The 15255-nt window shown below is 43.4% G+C and overlaps 2 protein-coding genes across 2 annotated transcripts in view; both read right to left on the reverse strand.

The window, feature by feature from the left end:
- Positions 1–824, reverse strand: part of TRAF6 (TNF receptor associated factor 6) — a 29738-nt gene extending 28914 nt beyond the window's left edge. Inside the window, exon 1 of the mRNA XM_081204737.1 lies at positions 309–824. The gene's annotated coding sequence lies outside the window, so the exon portion shown is untranslated. The remainder of the gene's footprint in view (positions 1–308) is intronic.
- Positions 825–8877: 8053 nt separating this feature from the next.
- ENPP4 (ectonucleotide pyrophosphatase/phosphodiesterase 4) lies at positions 8878–14095 on the reverse strand. Its single transcript, XM_081204849.1, has 3 exons — positions 13215–14095; positions 11575–11745; positions 8878–10453 (listed from the first exon to the last, which is right to left on the reverse strand). The coding sequence occupies exons 1-3, from the start codon at positions 14035–14037 to the stop codon at positions 10089–10091; spliced, it is 1359 nt and encodes a 452-aa protein (XP_081060975.1). The 5' UTR covers positions 14038–14095; the 3' UTR covers positions 8878–10088.
- Between the last annotated feature and the right edge of the window lie 1160 nt (positions 14096–15255).

Genomic DNA, 15255 nt, shown 5'->3' on the forward strand with positions numbered 1-15255 from the left:
ATCCTGAAAGCCGGCGCAAAACAGCTCGGCGGAGGAGGAGGCGCGGCGGAACCGAAACCTCCCGAGGAGGAGGAGAAGCGAAGCCCGCGAGCGACCTTCGGGCCTGGACCCCGAAGAACGAGGCCTCGTCAGGCGAGGGCTCCCTCCCACCCGCCCGCCTGAGCCGGGTCTCCCCGGCCCGGGAAGAGGGCGGCGTTCCTCGGCTGTGGGGACTGCGAGGCGGAAGCCATGGCCGCGAAACTGCGAGGCAAGATAGGGCGGGCAGGCGGGCGGAGAGAGCCAAGCCGGCTCGGGAAGCCGGCGCTTACCTCAGCCCGGTTACCTCAGCCCGGTTGCCGTTGCCGCCGCCGCCGCCTTCTTCTCGGCCAGGTGACTCGTCCTCATCTGTGGAAATGGCCCGGGCGAGAGAGAGGCGGAGGCCGGGAGAAGCCGGAGGGAAGGAAGCGGCGCAACGAGGGAGGAGTTTCCTCCGCCGCCGAGCGAGGAAGGAGGCCGAGGGGAAAGCGAAGGAGGCCGCGCGCCTCACAGCGCCGCCCCGTTTACCTCACGGAGGGAAAGAAGGCGAGGCCGAGAGTTGCGCTCTTTCCTCAGCGCGGCGGAACCCACTTTGACACACTTAATATTCATTCATTAAATATTATGGATCTTTATTGATAGGATATTGATTTAATGCCTTTAAACGTTATTCAATATGGGTTTGTGCCCCGCCAGGCGCCCGCTTCTCCTCACGGAGGGAAAGAAGGCAAGGCCGAGAGTTGCGCTCTTCCCTCAGCGCGGCGGAACCCACTTTGACACACTTAATAGTCATTCATTAAATATTATTGATCTTTATAAATGGATCTTTATTGATTTAATGCCTTTAAACGCTATTCAAGATGTGTTTGTACCCCGCCAGGCGCCCGCTTCCCCTCACGGAGAAGAAGCCGAGTGAGAAAGCGCGCCGGCGGCACGTACGCATTTCATATTTATTCGGCTTGATATATTAATTTAATACATTTAAACATGGGCGTAGACAGGTTTTTTGTTGGGGGCGGGGAGAACCGACGTGATTGGTCAGTTTAGTATTTCTATTGTTTTATTTTTTTAAAAAAATGATATTTATTGAAACAAACAATTTTTAAAATTACACAGAAAAAAGACAAAATTACAAAAAAAACAAAAACACAAAAAGAAAAAGAAAAAATAAAACCATCACTTTCAAATTCTCCATTTTCATTACCTTCTTTCCATGACCTCCTCCTCCTCCCATCTCTTGTATCTTGATTAATAGTTGTCACAGCAAATCCTTTCCATAATTCATAATATTCTGTCATTACGTTACCTTACTCTATTATCATCTTGTCTTATAAAAACAACCTTAAAGCTTAAAACTTAAATCTTATTTTTACTAACTTCTCATAACCATTACCTGTTTACCTAGTTCTTTAAACATTTTTACAAGAGCCAAGTAATTTCATTTCAACATTTTTCCAACGTTCATAAAACATTTCTGGTTTTACTTGGGGGGCAGCTCTGCCCATGTATTTGGAATACTATTTAAAATTTACCCGCCTTTTCCCCCTGACGATACGATACGATATCTTTATTGTCATTGTCCCATACAGAACAATGAAATTGACAGGGACTCAAGGCGGATTACCGGTAGGATAAGAGCAGCTAAAAATCATGGGGCGGGGAAACAATCATTTTTAAGTTTAGAAACCAGTATCTGAGTTTTGCAATTGATTTTTCCTCTTCCCTCCCTGCCCCTTTTCCCTTTTGTGTTGTTAAAAAAAATATAATTTGATATGTTACAAAAAGAATAGAAAGAAAAATGCAAACATAACAAAAAGAAAACAAAGAATTTAACAAATGGCAAGAATTACAAGGCAAACAATAAATACGTATAAAATCCCTTTGCAAACAATAAATACGTATAAAAATAAAAGTGCTCTGCCTGTGAGCTCTATCATTACTGGGAATAAAGTTTCTTTATAGTCTTCAATGAGCCAGACAGTTGCGCAGGCATATAGGTATCTTTTCCAGAAGGGCAAATTGCCTTGAATGACAGCAATTTGAGAGCCTTCCAGTGATTGGCAATGCAGCCCTGGGCTGCTGCTAAGAGGGGAGAAATGTTATTTACTTTTCAAATCCCATTCTTGTTCCCACATACAGGTTCAAAAGTGCCAGATAAAAGGATGGAGTAATTGTTTGTTCAGTTATCAGCAAGATCTCAGCAAACACCATATTCCAAAACTCAGCAATCTTGTTCTGGTTGTATGTATTGCCATTCTGATGAGCTTTTTTTGGCTGGAGAGAGGGTACAAATGCGCCAAGATCGTACTCCAACATTTTTCTGATGAAAACAGGGATGTCCTATTACAACAAACTTTTTCAGCAGGGGGCCGGTTCACTGTCCCTCAGACCTTGTGGGGGGCCGGGCTATATTTCGCGGGGGGGGGGGGGAATTGAACGAATTCCTATGCCCCTCAAATAACCCAGAGATGCATTTTAAATAAAAGGACACATTTTACTCATGTAAAAACACACTGATTCCTGGACCGTCCGCGGGCCAGATTTAGAAGGCGATTGGGCCAGATCCAGCCCCAGGGCCTTAGTTTGCCTACCCATGTCCTATTACATAATAATTTTACTATTTATACCCCACCTCTCTGACTGGGTTGCCCCAGCCACTCAGAGCTGCTTCCAACATACCTAAAAATATAATTAAACATTAAACTTTTTAAAAAACTTCCCTATACAGGGCTGGCTTCAGATGGTTCAGGGGTCGGATAACCGCATACCACCCAACATTTCTCCAATAGGGACACCATAAGGAAAAGTGGGACATTCTGGGATCAGATCAGAAACCGGGGTGGCTTCTGTAAATCTGGAACTGTCCCTGGAAAATAGGGAGACTTAGAGGGTCTGCAAGATGGCATGTATGGTTCTTCCTCTTTTAATCCCTACAATATCCCTACAAAGTACCATACTTTTCTGTGTATTGGGCGAGGCTTTTTGACACAAAAACCACGTCAAAAAACTGGGGTCGTCCAATACACGGATAGTAGCATGGCGGGGGGAGTGGTGCACTGCCAGCCATTCGGTTGGCGGGAGCACGCCTTTCCCCGATGTTGCAGTGAGCAGGAAGCGATCTGGGGGGTGTTTCCTGCACGCAGCTGCGTAGTGGGGAGAAGCTGCACACCGCTAGCCAGCTCTTTGACGGGAACGCAAATTCACCCGATGCCGCTGCGCACGGGAAGCAGTCCCTGGATCGTTTCCCGAGCGCAACGGCATCCGGGGAAGTTGCGCTCCTGCAAACTGGATGGCTGGAGGGAGCGCAATTTCACCCGATGCCGCTGTGCATGGGAAACGATCTAGGGAGTGTCTCCTGCCCGCAGCTGCGTGGGGGGAGAGGCTCAACAACTTTGGGCCATCTCCCCTCATTTTCTTAAAATTTAGTCTCCCAAAATGGATGTGTTTGTCTTATACAAGGGGGCATCTTATAGAAGGAAAAGTACGGTAAGTTGGGCTGAGAGGCAGTGACTGGCCCAAGGTTGTACCCAGTGAGCTTGTGGCTGAGTGGGGATTTGAACCCAGGTCTCTCCCAGGTTCTACTCTAATCACTACCCTGCAGCAGCTGTCATCTGACCCTAGGGTGAAGGTAAAATGATGGTGGTGGCAATGTATGTGGCTAGTCAGTCCATCTTCTCCAGACCTCCTGCTCTGCTGCCCACAGCTAAGGGCAAGCAAGTAGGCCAAAGCAGCAGCAATGTCTCCTTCCACCAGGTAGGGACAGTGGCTGGGGCCCCCACTCGGGACAGCAATTTGCAGTTGTTGTTTAGTTGTTTAGTCGTTTAGTCGTGTCCGCCTCTTCATGACCCCCTGGACCAGAGCACGCCAGGCACTCCTGTCCTCCACTGCCTCCCGCAGTTTGGTCAGACTCATGCTGGTAGCTTCGAGAACACTGTCCAACCATCTCATCCTCTGTCGTCCCCTTCTCCTTGTGCCCTCCATCTTTCCCAACATCAGGGTCTTTTCCAGGGAGTCTTTTCTCATGAGGTGGCCAAAGTCTTGGAGCCTCAGCTTCACGATCTGTCCTTCCAGTGAGCACTCAGGGCTGATTTCCTTCACAATGGAGAGGTTTGATCTTCTCGCAGTCCATGGGACTCTCAAGAGTCTCCTCCAGCACCAGAATTCAAAAGCATCAATTCTTCGGCAATCAGCCTTCTTTATGGTCCAGCACTTTGCAGTAGGAACAGATAATTAAGTAGTCGGTCTGCGAGCACTTAGGAAAGGAAGTTTACAAAAGATAGTGTCCATTGCTTAAAAGATTTCTGCACCCAGTTTTTCCCCCATTGTCACCCATCATTACAACACCTTTTTGAGAAGAAACGATGTCATGTGCATCAGCAGCAGCACCACCAGACACCATCTGTCCCAGCTTCAGCAAAACATGTCTCTCTTGAATTAGTCTCCACAGCCACAGCAGGCACTATAATGCCCCAGTGCATGGGTATGCAAACTAAGGCCCGGGGACCAGATCCGGCCCAATTGCCTTTTAAATCTGGCCTGCAGAAGGTCTGAAAATCAGCGTGTTTTTACATGAGTAGAATGTGTCCTTTTATTTAAAATGCATCTCTGGGTTATTTGTGGGGCCTGCCTGGTGTTTTCACATGAGCAGAATGTGTGCTTTTATTTAAAATGTATCTCTGGGTTATTTGTGGGGCATAGGAATTCATTTTTATTTTCAAAATATAGCCCGGCCCCCCACAAGGTCCGGCCCCCTGCTGAAAAGTTTGCTGACCCCTGCCCCAGCGCTTTGACTTCACCCGTGAAGGCGTACTCCTCCACTGTCTCCGGAGACAGACGGATGCCAACAAGCAACAACCACTTTCCAACCGTTCAGGAACAAGTTATACCGATGCTATGGCATCCATAGATCGCCATCTGACAATGCTGATCAGTGATTGGCTTCTAGATGCATACCCTAGATACCATCTGTGTCCTGTTCCAAGCTGTAAGACTGAGCACACATGCTTCCTTAAGGCATTTTAGAAAGGCAGCTGGGATTTTCCTCATATTGAGGTCTCCGGAGAAACCGAGTCTTGTCTTCCATAAACGTTAGCTTGGTTCGAACACTGTTTATTTCAATTATTGTTTTGCTGTATTCTTATTGAGGGACGCGGGTGGTGCCGTGGGTTAAACCAGAGCCTAGGACTTGCTGATCAGAAGGTCGGCGGTTCGAATCCCTGTGACGGGGTGAGCTCCCGTTGCTCGGTCCCTGCTCCTGCTAACCTAGCAGTTCGAAAGCACGCCAAAGTGCAAGTAGATAAATAGGTACCACTCCAGTGGGGAAGGTAAACAGCGTTTCCGTGCGCTGCTCTGGTTCGCCAGAAGCGCCTTAGTCCTGCTGGCCACATGACCCGGAAACTACGCCGGCTCCCTCGGCCAGTAAAGCGAGATGAGCACCAGCAACCCCAGAGTCGGTCACGACTGGACTTAATGCTCAGGGGTCCCTTTACCTTTACTATTCTTACTGAAGTTTTGCTTGTAAACTATCCAGAAAAATATTGATATACAGCTATATAAAATAATAATATGCTATAATATTTAAGGTACCACAAGTCGTCTTTGTTTTTACTGCAGGGGGCTGGTGTGTCTGCCCCATGGGAAATGTTTTAGAGCAGATAGGATAAATGCCAATTCCTTATGCTGATAGTGCCATCTTGTGACACTGCCTTTGAATAATGCTCTTGAGGACGCTCTGAGTTTGACATGAGTAAATGGCTTATCATTGACAAAAAGCATAAGCACAGATAGAAGTTTCTCTCTTGGATATGGAAGATACAAAAGTAAGGAAGAGATGAGGACCTGGGGCATTTCACATTTATGTTGCTGCTGTTATTTCTTAAAATTTTCATTTATACCGGACCTTTTTTTTTTACTCGGAAGTGCTTTACGTGCATCAAGGATGGGAACCCCAAAATTGGCTGCGGTGCCTTCTGTCCAGGCCTCTCCTCCTCCTGAGCTCCAACCCTTCTAGGCCACTGAAGTAAATTTAACAAAACAGAGTTAAATCATAGCAACCCAGTTGAACCTCATACGGCATCCAAAGGCCTCAAGACCCACATTTCCTAGCACTCTAGGCTATCATGCTTTCCCATTGGGGGGAGGAAATCAAATTACAACTGTCTCCATCTCCCTGCAAACTAGGAAAACAAACAAACAAAAAACCTTCCACCCAGACGACTAAAAAAAAAAGCCCATTTTCTTTAGGGAAGCTATGTGCTTTAAATGTGTGGGGTAGATGTAACCATGAGTTACGGTACTTGCACAAGGTTCTCCCCCCCCCCCACTGGATAACAATGTACACAAGAACTGCCAGAGCACCTTGATGCTAAGGAATGAGAAGGAAAGTTTGCACTTCCGAGACTAAGGGTTCTGCTACACCTCTGAGGTCCTCCCCCAAATGTCAGTCCGTCACCCTTTTGAACTAGGGCCCCTTCTGCATCGGCATTAAACTTACTGGTTTGTGTGTTAACAATGCTTTTGCCGGCATTTGTGTGTATGCCACATTTTTAACTGTAGGTCCCGCCATTTTCAAATCAATTTTGGAGAAATGAGGAGCAAATGCACAGCAAGCTGTTGTTTGAACAAACAGCTGTGAAATACCCTTAACGTGGCACTGATAGTTGCCACTTTTTATATTTATTTAAATATGATCAACACTTTTCATATTTTGTAAAAAAAAAACATTTTTTAAACCAGCTCATTAATATCTATACAAAAATAAATGTTCTTATGTTTAAAAGTGAGCGTGTTATAAAACATTTTGAATTCTCTTCCAGTAATGACAACTTTTCTAAGCAGCTTCAGGGAAATCCACATTTAAAATGTTCGAGTAAGGATGTGAAGAGAAACCTCAGAAGTTCTTTCAAGGGACGGGCTTTTTAAATATGGGGAGGTATCATATGTTACTTTGTAAGGAAACACACAACTATTAGGTTAGAAAGTTTCCTCTTTTATGAAGTTAAGTAATTTAGATCTGACTGGGACAAATGAAGCAATTAGGTATAATAATAAAGGAAGCAAACTTCCTTGAACAAGTGGCATTCAAACTGCACTTATGCACATAAACCATAACTAATTACAAAATCCCCTCAGGAATCTTAATTACATGAAATGTCTTTTAGTTTTAACAGACTATTTCATGGCTTATTCTAATTTCAGTTGTGGGTTTGCACATTGATATGGAAAGTCTTGTTTTATCAAGTCCAGATGAAAATTTGCAAATTGTTTAAAACTGACTCATGGCAACAAAAAAAACACCTTTTGGATTTTATTCCCCACAGGGTAAAGCACAACTAATCCAGCTATGATGCAGAGGGCATTTGCATAAATTCTCTACCATTTCTATGCTGGAATTTTCCCACTAGTACAAAACTAAAATAACATAATTTTCCGAAAGAGAACTTTTGGTTTCAAAGTATTTGGCAGGAGAGGAATACAACGAACTATTGACATGCTGAAAAGGGTGAACAGGGTTTTCATATTATGTGGACTGTTGTAATTTAAATACAGTGGTACCTCGGGTTAAGTACTTAATTCGTTCTGGAGGTCTGTACTTAACCTGAAACTGTTCTTAACCTGAAGCACCACTTTAGCTAATGGGGCCTCCCGCTGCCGCCGCAGCACGATTTCTGTTCTCATCCTGAAGCAAAGTTCTTAACCTGAAGCAATATTTCTGGGTTAGCAGAGTCTAACTTGAAGCATATGTAACCTGAAGTGTACGTAACCCGAGGTACCACTGTAAGTAGTTTATGACTTGTGACATCAGCCAATGGGTAGGACAGGGTTAAATCCTGCATTGGCCACAGAAGAGGGCAAACAAGAACAAACCCAAAAGGTGGGCTGGTTAGAAATTGAGGTTACCTCTGCAGGTACACATTCTAGAATGAATATAGTCAGAGCCTTGTAGCCAAAAGTTAAACCAGAACAATTTTTTTAATTCATAAGGACAAAGCTTTTCCATAAAACCCCCAAGTAATGCAAACATAAATATCTAGTTAAGGCACCAACCCTTTAACATTCAAAATATAGCTCATATTTGGTATTGCTTTTCCACTTCATCAGCTTGGGTTTATCCTTCCTGCCTGGACATGTAACCCAGCTACACATCTCCAGGAAAGACAGAACTTTTCAGTAACAGTATTCCACAGCCCTGTGAAGTGGATCACCATTCATAATTGCTGTTTTATTTGGTAGACTGTTTTCTTACCTGGTGCATATTAAACAAGAGTATTGATTTGCAAGAATGTGTGTGCTTTTTCACTTTGATTGCTACCAGTTTTCAAGTAGCTATATTGCAAGGGTTAAAACTCCCAGGAACTACCGAAGCATTATCAGGCTTGTACAGCACAGCCACAGCCACATGTGGGGGGTGGGTGGGAATCATTTAGCATCATTTCCTATGAGTCATGGTATTACATTGCATCTCCCAACACTATTCTGATAAGCTTGTTTCTCACAAAGAGCTTCAAACAGAACACCAGCAGCAGTAGAGACAAGATCCTCCCCCACAATACTACGTAAAGATGGACTTCAAAGGCTGCACGCGCTGTGCATTTAAGCCACAATACTTCCCCCAAAGAATCCTGGTAACCCCCGTTTACCCCACAATTCCCAATGCCTCAAGCAGACCACTGTTCCTACGATTATAGACCACTCACAAACCCAAAGTTAATTTCTCTGCACACAAGCTTTGCTTGTGTCAGAAGCTCAAGCAGGGTTACCCAAGGGTACCTGTGACTCGAAAAGAGGCAATGAAAAGCATAACCCAGAACCTGCATCTTCACCAACTTTTACACTCTTAATCTGAAAGCGTGTCACCTTCCACTGTTCCTTATAGCAGCTCAAAAAAGTAAATGGAAATATAACTGGTCACTTTGGAGTGTAACCAAAGGACTTCTAACCCTATTGCTGTAACTATGAGCAAAGGGTCTGTACAAATCTATAGCCATGCTTGAAATACTAATGATTAAACATAGGGCCACTTTGTACACCGAGTAGTCATTTCTCCCTGAGCCTCTAGCCTTCAGACTGACATACATTCTACTGTATAGTACCTTGTCCAAATTACAAATAGTCTGCATGTAGGTTGGATGATTCTAGGAAGTTAAACAACAACCCTGAATATTCATAGTAACTTCTTAGCTCAAATCAAGGTATGCACATTATACTCTTCGGTTAAAAACAGAAAGGAATCTCAACTACTTGAGTCTATATTTAGGTAACAAAAAATTGTTAATCTTGTCCAGAGAAAGAAATCAATCAGAGGTACACGCAACCACAAAGTAGAAGCAGAACTTGGGAGCTGCTTTGGTCTATTAGAAGGGAGGATTGCTAATTTAAAGTACAGTACTATACTATCAGTTTTGTAAGTTCATAAAATAAACTAAAAAATACCTATTTCCAAAATCCTGAAGTTACCATATGCACATAAACACATAAAATAAGTCACAGCATATTTAAATGCTGCTTCAACTAAATGTTTGCAACTAAAAAGCCCTCTGTGCCTGCAATCCACAGAGCAGGAAGCAACGTTTAAAATGCTTTTATGCACATTTTCCCAATAAGGTATTTCTAGCTTACAGGGACCAATGTAATCTACATAGCACTAAGGGTTTCTGTTGCTAAGTTGCCTCTAACTTAAATAATTTACCCTTTCAGCATTGTGCTGAATACAAGAAAGTGCAATAATCATCTCCATCAGCCAGCAGAAACAGATCTTGCCCCCACCAGATTTCAGGAGTTGCCAGGGTATCTCCAGAGTTACATAAGAAATGCCCAAAAGCAGCATCATTGGCAAACATTTAAATCTCACAGTCCTCATCTTACTACTCTAGTAGATACTTTATTAACTGAAAGTTTAACAGTGATGCAATGCCTTTTCCATTACAAAACCAGGTCTGTATTCAGAGTTTCTTTTTCAGAGAGGCAATGTTCTTCTGCAGTCTTCTGGGTTGGTATTTATTAAAGTGCATCATAAGATGTTATCCAGTGTAAGTTTCGTATCATATCCAGTTTTCAAAACAAATCAGTGTATATTATCCAATTAAGGGATCGTCGTCTTCTTCCTGAAGCTGAAGTCGGGAAAATGGATGCACAGAAGCCGTTCTGCTCTTCATGATTATTATAAGGCACGTAAGTGTCGTTAGCACAATGAAGACACCAATGACTATTCCAATGGCCTCAGGGACATTGATACACCACTGGTCAGCTAATAAGCACTTGGCGTGGCTCAAGGTGCCATTATTGGGCTGAGGCATCAAGCCCAGGATGTGACACATCATTGGATAAATATCAACCGTATAAATGCTATTTTGCCTGTAACCTTTGCGAAAAGCAGGCCCGTGAGCTGCCAAAAATGGATGCATACTTGGAAGGGAGTTATCATAGCCATGGTCTCCTACTGGAAAAAGGGAATGCAAGAGTTGTTAATGTGCTAAGCTTCAACCTGAACAGTTATATCCCCCCTAAAGATAATCCCGGAACCATAAAAGTGCAGGTTCTTCAAAGTATTCCCACCCCCCACCCCATTACAGATTGGTATGATACTATTGTAAAAGGTATTGCACTTTCCAAATCAACTATCCACTAAAATGGCTATCCTCCATGCAAGTTTCCAAATATTATGTAATAGTTAGCTATGCCTTTGAATTACATGTCACCTGCATAGCCTTTATTCTTCACCAAGATGTCTAAAAATATACCACAGGAATAAAATTGCTTTGTTTTTGCAGGTGAAAGCAGGTAAACCCTGCTTGTTATTCCACACACTGGGAACACCAGGAGCAGGTTTTGTTCTGTGTATGCCTTTATCTCCCTGTAGCTGGGAAAGCCAACATGGTGGCTACCGGATGATGCTGGATTATAACTCCCATCATCCCAACCATTGGACAACAACAGGTGCCCAGCATGACTAAGACTTTTTGGAGGTCACTATCCCAGCCTTCTAGGAGGACTGGTAGCTGTTACTTTACACAGAGGGCAGTAAACCCCACCCCTCAGGGACAGTAACATACATTCTAACCCTGGTGGCTATGGCTGGGCTAGCTGAACATTTATGTACATAAAAGTTGAGCTGACTCACTGAGGCTCTGTACACGCTATACCTTTAAAGCACATTGAAAGTGCACTCTTTCCCTCAAAGAATTCTTGGCATTGTAGTTTGTTAAGGGCTGCAGGGACCTGCAACTCTAAAGGGTAAACAACAATGTCCAGAATTATCTGAGGGAATGTTTCAAGTGTGCTTTAAAGTTGTACTATGTATACAGTCTGTGTTTAGGAAGCCAGAAGGTGACTTTGGAATCACCAGTGTTAGTCTGAACTAAGGTGTGATAAGCGGCACTAATATTTGCTGCATGCCTTGGCAATGAAACTCAGCTTTCATGACTGCAGGTGTTTTTAGGCAGCTCCAATGTTTAGGTGGGGATGCTTTTGCACTCTGCATGACTATGTACCTTCCACATGAAAGGGAGTAACTTGCTCCAAATCAGGCCAAGAGAAAACATGCAAAAGGAATACACTTACACCGTGAAAGAGACTCATTCTGTACAATTGTCCAGCCTTCATCAGCAACCAAAATTATGGGCTGAATGCGCTCATTGTGATGGTAGTGGTAATGGTCTGGAATCTCTTCTTTAAGATAAATCTTCATGTAAGCGCTGCAGTTTTTCAGCATGTTATATACATAAGTTTCATCTGAAAAGTATAAAGCAAGGAAGCATACTCTATTATCTTTTGTAAAGCCTGAACATTTACCATTTGAAGTGCATTCCCCACCCTCATCCAAGCTGCAAGTTCAATGCGGATCACATGTTTAATCCTACTGCAGTATTTATCTGGCCCAGTACTTTGCTCTGGGCCTTTATGTATATTTAAGTATTATATTTACAGCCCACCTTTCCTCCAAAAAGCTTGAGGTGGCATATGCTCCCCATTTTATCCTCACAACAAGCCTGTGAGGTCGATTAGGCTACAACAGCTGACCCAAGGGCACCCAGTGAGCTTCATAACCGAGTGGGAATTTGAACCCTCGTCTCCCAGGTTCTATGGGACGCGGGTGGCGCTGTGGGTAAAACCTCAGCGCCTAGCTAGGACTTGCCGATCGCATGGTTGGCGGTTCGAATCCCCGCAGCGGGGTGAGCTCCCGTCGCTCGGTCCCAGCTCCTGCCCACCTAGCAGTTCGAAAGCACCCTTAAGTGCAAGTAGATAAATAGGTACCGCTTTATAGCGGGAAGGTAAACGGCGTTTCCGTGTGCTGTGCTGGTGCCGGTTTGCCGGAGCAGCGTCGTCACGCTGGCCACGTGACCCGGAAGTGTCTGCGGACAGCGCTGGCTCCCGGCCTCTAGAGTGAGGTGAGCGCACAACCCTAGAGTCTGTCAAGACTGGCCCGTACGGGCAGGGGTACCTTTACCTTTACCTCCCAGGTTCTATAACTTATTGAAGGTAAAGTGAAACCCACATTTTAGCCTTTAATGTTAGTAAGTTATATTGTCAACCACTGCCCTACGCAGGCATGCTACTCAAGTGCCCTACGCAACCACTGCCCTACGCAGGCATGCTTTGCACGGGCAGAGATGAGCATACTAAGCTCTACTCCACACCACCGCTATGTCTATCATCTCCAGAAGTTGGAAGGTGAAGTCTAAACTGGGAAGCCTTGGAATCTCCCCCATAGCATAGGGGCTTAAAATGTGCAGGGAGTTTCCATAGGAGGTTCCCCACCTATGTAAGGTGATGGACACTGTGATGCAAGGGGTGGGGTGCCGCACCAGCACCACACCCAAAGGAGGGCTTATGCAACAACTATATTAGAAAACAGGTCATTTCAAAAGTTCCCAATGTTACCATAAACACATTTGCTATATTAGAAGTGCAACAACAGATGGCACTATAAAGTTTTCTTACTCTCTTCCTTGAAGAGCTATGATATAGATGCTTAGCGCCCTCTGACACCCCACCCCCATCAATCCCCCAGGAAAACAGAAGCCGCCAAACAGCACAGCTTCACTGACCAAAATCAAAATCTTGCTGGACGTGTTTTTCAAGTTCAGAGATTTGATCTCTAATCTCTCGTATCTTGACTGCTTTGGTCTTAAGTCTCATGTTAAAGCATCAAAATTATGCTTTTTAAAAACAAAATCAACATATATTAAGAACATACTTACTTTTTGGCAGTATTGCAGCAACTGGGCTCTTGTCTACTAGAGTGTAGCTATTACGGTCAATGCAGTCATCCAGTTTGATCAGCCTGTCCGGGGAACACTGTGCCATGCCATGATCACTTGTAATTATAACATTAATTTCCTCCCACAATTTGGAAGCCTTTAGCTTCTCAACAAGCAAGCCAATCAAATTATCCACTTCTTTTAATACTCCAATCATGTTTTTCGTATCTTCTGGCCCATACTTGTGCCCGCTTGCATCTGGTTCTTCCCAATAAAGAGTAGCAAAACTGACTAGGGGGTTAGAACTGTTCAGCCAAGCAATGATGTTTTTCACCCGTTCATTGAAACCTATTGCAGAATCATATTTCATAAAAAAATGAGGGGTAGTATTGTGAATTTTTACATCTGTGCCAGGCCACATTGCAGAAGCACTCGTTCTGTTTTCCTGCAACTGGTTGGTCACCCAAATAGGAACTGCCTCATTCCACCAAAATGGGTCTTTGTCATTGAATTGTGAAAATGTTTTATTAGTAGCAGCATCAAACATTTCATTTGCCACAATACCATGGCTTTCCTCATACAGCCCTGTGACTATACTGTAATGATTTGGGAAGGTTTTTGTGATGAAAGCATTGGTAATGTCTTCCACTAAAACACCATCCTTAATAAAATCCTGGAGATGTGGAAATTCATATTTCTTCAGATAATCAGCCCTGAAGCCATCAAAAGAAACTAGTAGTAATCTGGGCATTGGTGCATAAGCAGAATGACTACCAGAGCAACAAATGATTCCATAAAAGAAGAATCCCAGTATTAAATGCATTGTGGAAAATGTTTCAAAACACAAGGATGTGGAATATACCTAGAAGAAAGTAATTAGAAAGTGTCACTATGAACATCAATTCAAAATAGATGTCATTTAAAGTAATCTAAATTACTCCATCTCAATTAAAGTTCCTACAAAACCCAGTTTATATTCTATTTAAGGCATGTATTGTCTAAAATCCCCATCATAAATTTTATCCCCCAGGGATAAAATAGCACCCTGTTGTACCTTCGCACCATAACTGGTAGGGGCACAAAAAGCACTCTCCCAATGCTACTGTTTGATCTCAGGCACACAGAGATGACTGGGCCTCTGTAACACAGTGCATTCAAGTCCCATCCCATGGAGCTTGACCATAGCAACAATTTCTTACTATGCTAGAAAATTAAAAATACTTTTTGATTTGTATTACTTAGAAATGACAATTTAGAAAAAGCTCAGCACCTAGTATGATACTTCATTTTATGCATTTAATGCTCCACCTCCAATCTTATTCCTGTAGTTCTCTATTTGCCTGTACAACTTACTAAACAGCTAGACCAGGTTCTACTTCCTGGTTTTAAATCTGATGCCACAACAATACTCTTAGTTCTTCATTCCCAGCACTACAAATAAATATCTGTAGCTGGTCTCAGGCTGTGGAACTCTTCCAACAGAAATTTGGTAGACACCCACTGATGGGGGGGGTCCTAATTTCTCATGAAGACTTATTCAACAAGTCAAATTTAATCATTTTAGTGCTTGTTTTATGCTGTTTTAATGATATTTTATTGCATATACAGTGGTACCTTGGGTTAAGAACTTAATTCGTTCCGGAGGTCTGTTCTTATCCTGAAACTGTTCTTAATCTGAAGCACCACTTTAGCTAATGGGACCTCCTGCTACTGCTGCGCCGCTGCTGCACGATTTCTGTTCTCATCCTGAAGCAAAGTTCTTAACCCGAGGTAATATTTCTGGGTTAATGGAGTCTGTAACCTGAAGCGTATGTAACCTGAAGTGTATGTAACCCGAGGTACCACTGTATTGCTGTATGCCACCTTGTTATATACGATAATTTGTGCTATATGAATACTTGCATAAGTAACATAAGTTAACATAACTTAAGTTAAATAATTTGTATTCATTTAGGAACACAGAAAGCTACCTTATACCAAATCAGATCAGTGGTCCATCTAAGCTCAATATTGTCCACATTGGCAATGATTCTTCAGGGTT

The sequence above is a fragment of the Podarcis bocagei genome (genome assembly GCF_964188305.1).
Source record: "Podarcis bocagei genome assembly, chromosome: 8".
In the NCBI taxonomy this organism is placed as follows: Eukaryota; Metazoa; Chordata; class Lepidosauria; order Squamata; family Lacertidae; genus Podarcis; species Podarcis bocagei.

Bases quoted from the DNA above. Each gene is read 5' to 3' on its own strand.
- ENPP4 (XM_081204849.1), bottom strand. From the start codon at position 14,037: ATGCATTTAATACTGGGATTCTTCTTTTATGGAATCATTTGTTGCTCT. The intron at 11,746-13,214 runs GTAAGTATGTTC...TATACTTTTCAG, and splicing joins TGCTGCAATACTGCCAAAAA to ATGAAACTTATGTATATAAC. The intron at 10,454-11,574 runs GTAAGTGTATTC...CCCTTTTTCCAG, and splicing joins GAATGAGTCTCTTTCACGGT to TAGGAGACCATGGCTATGAT.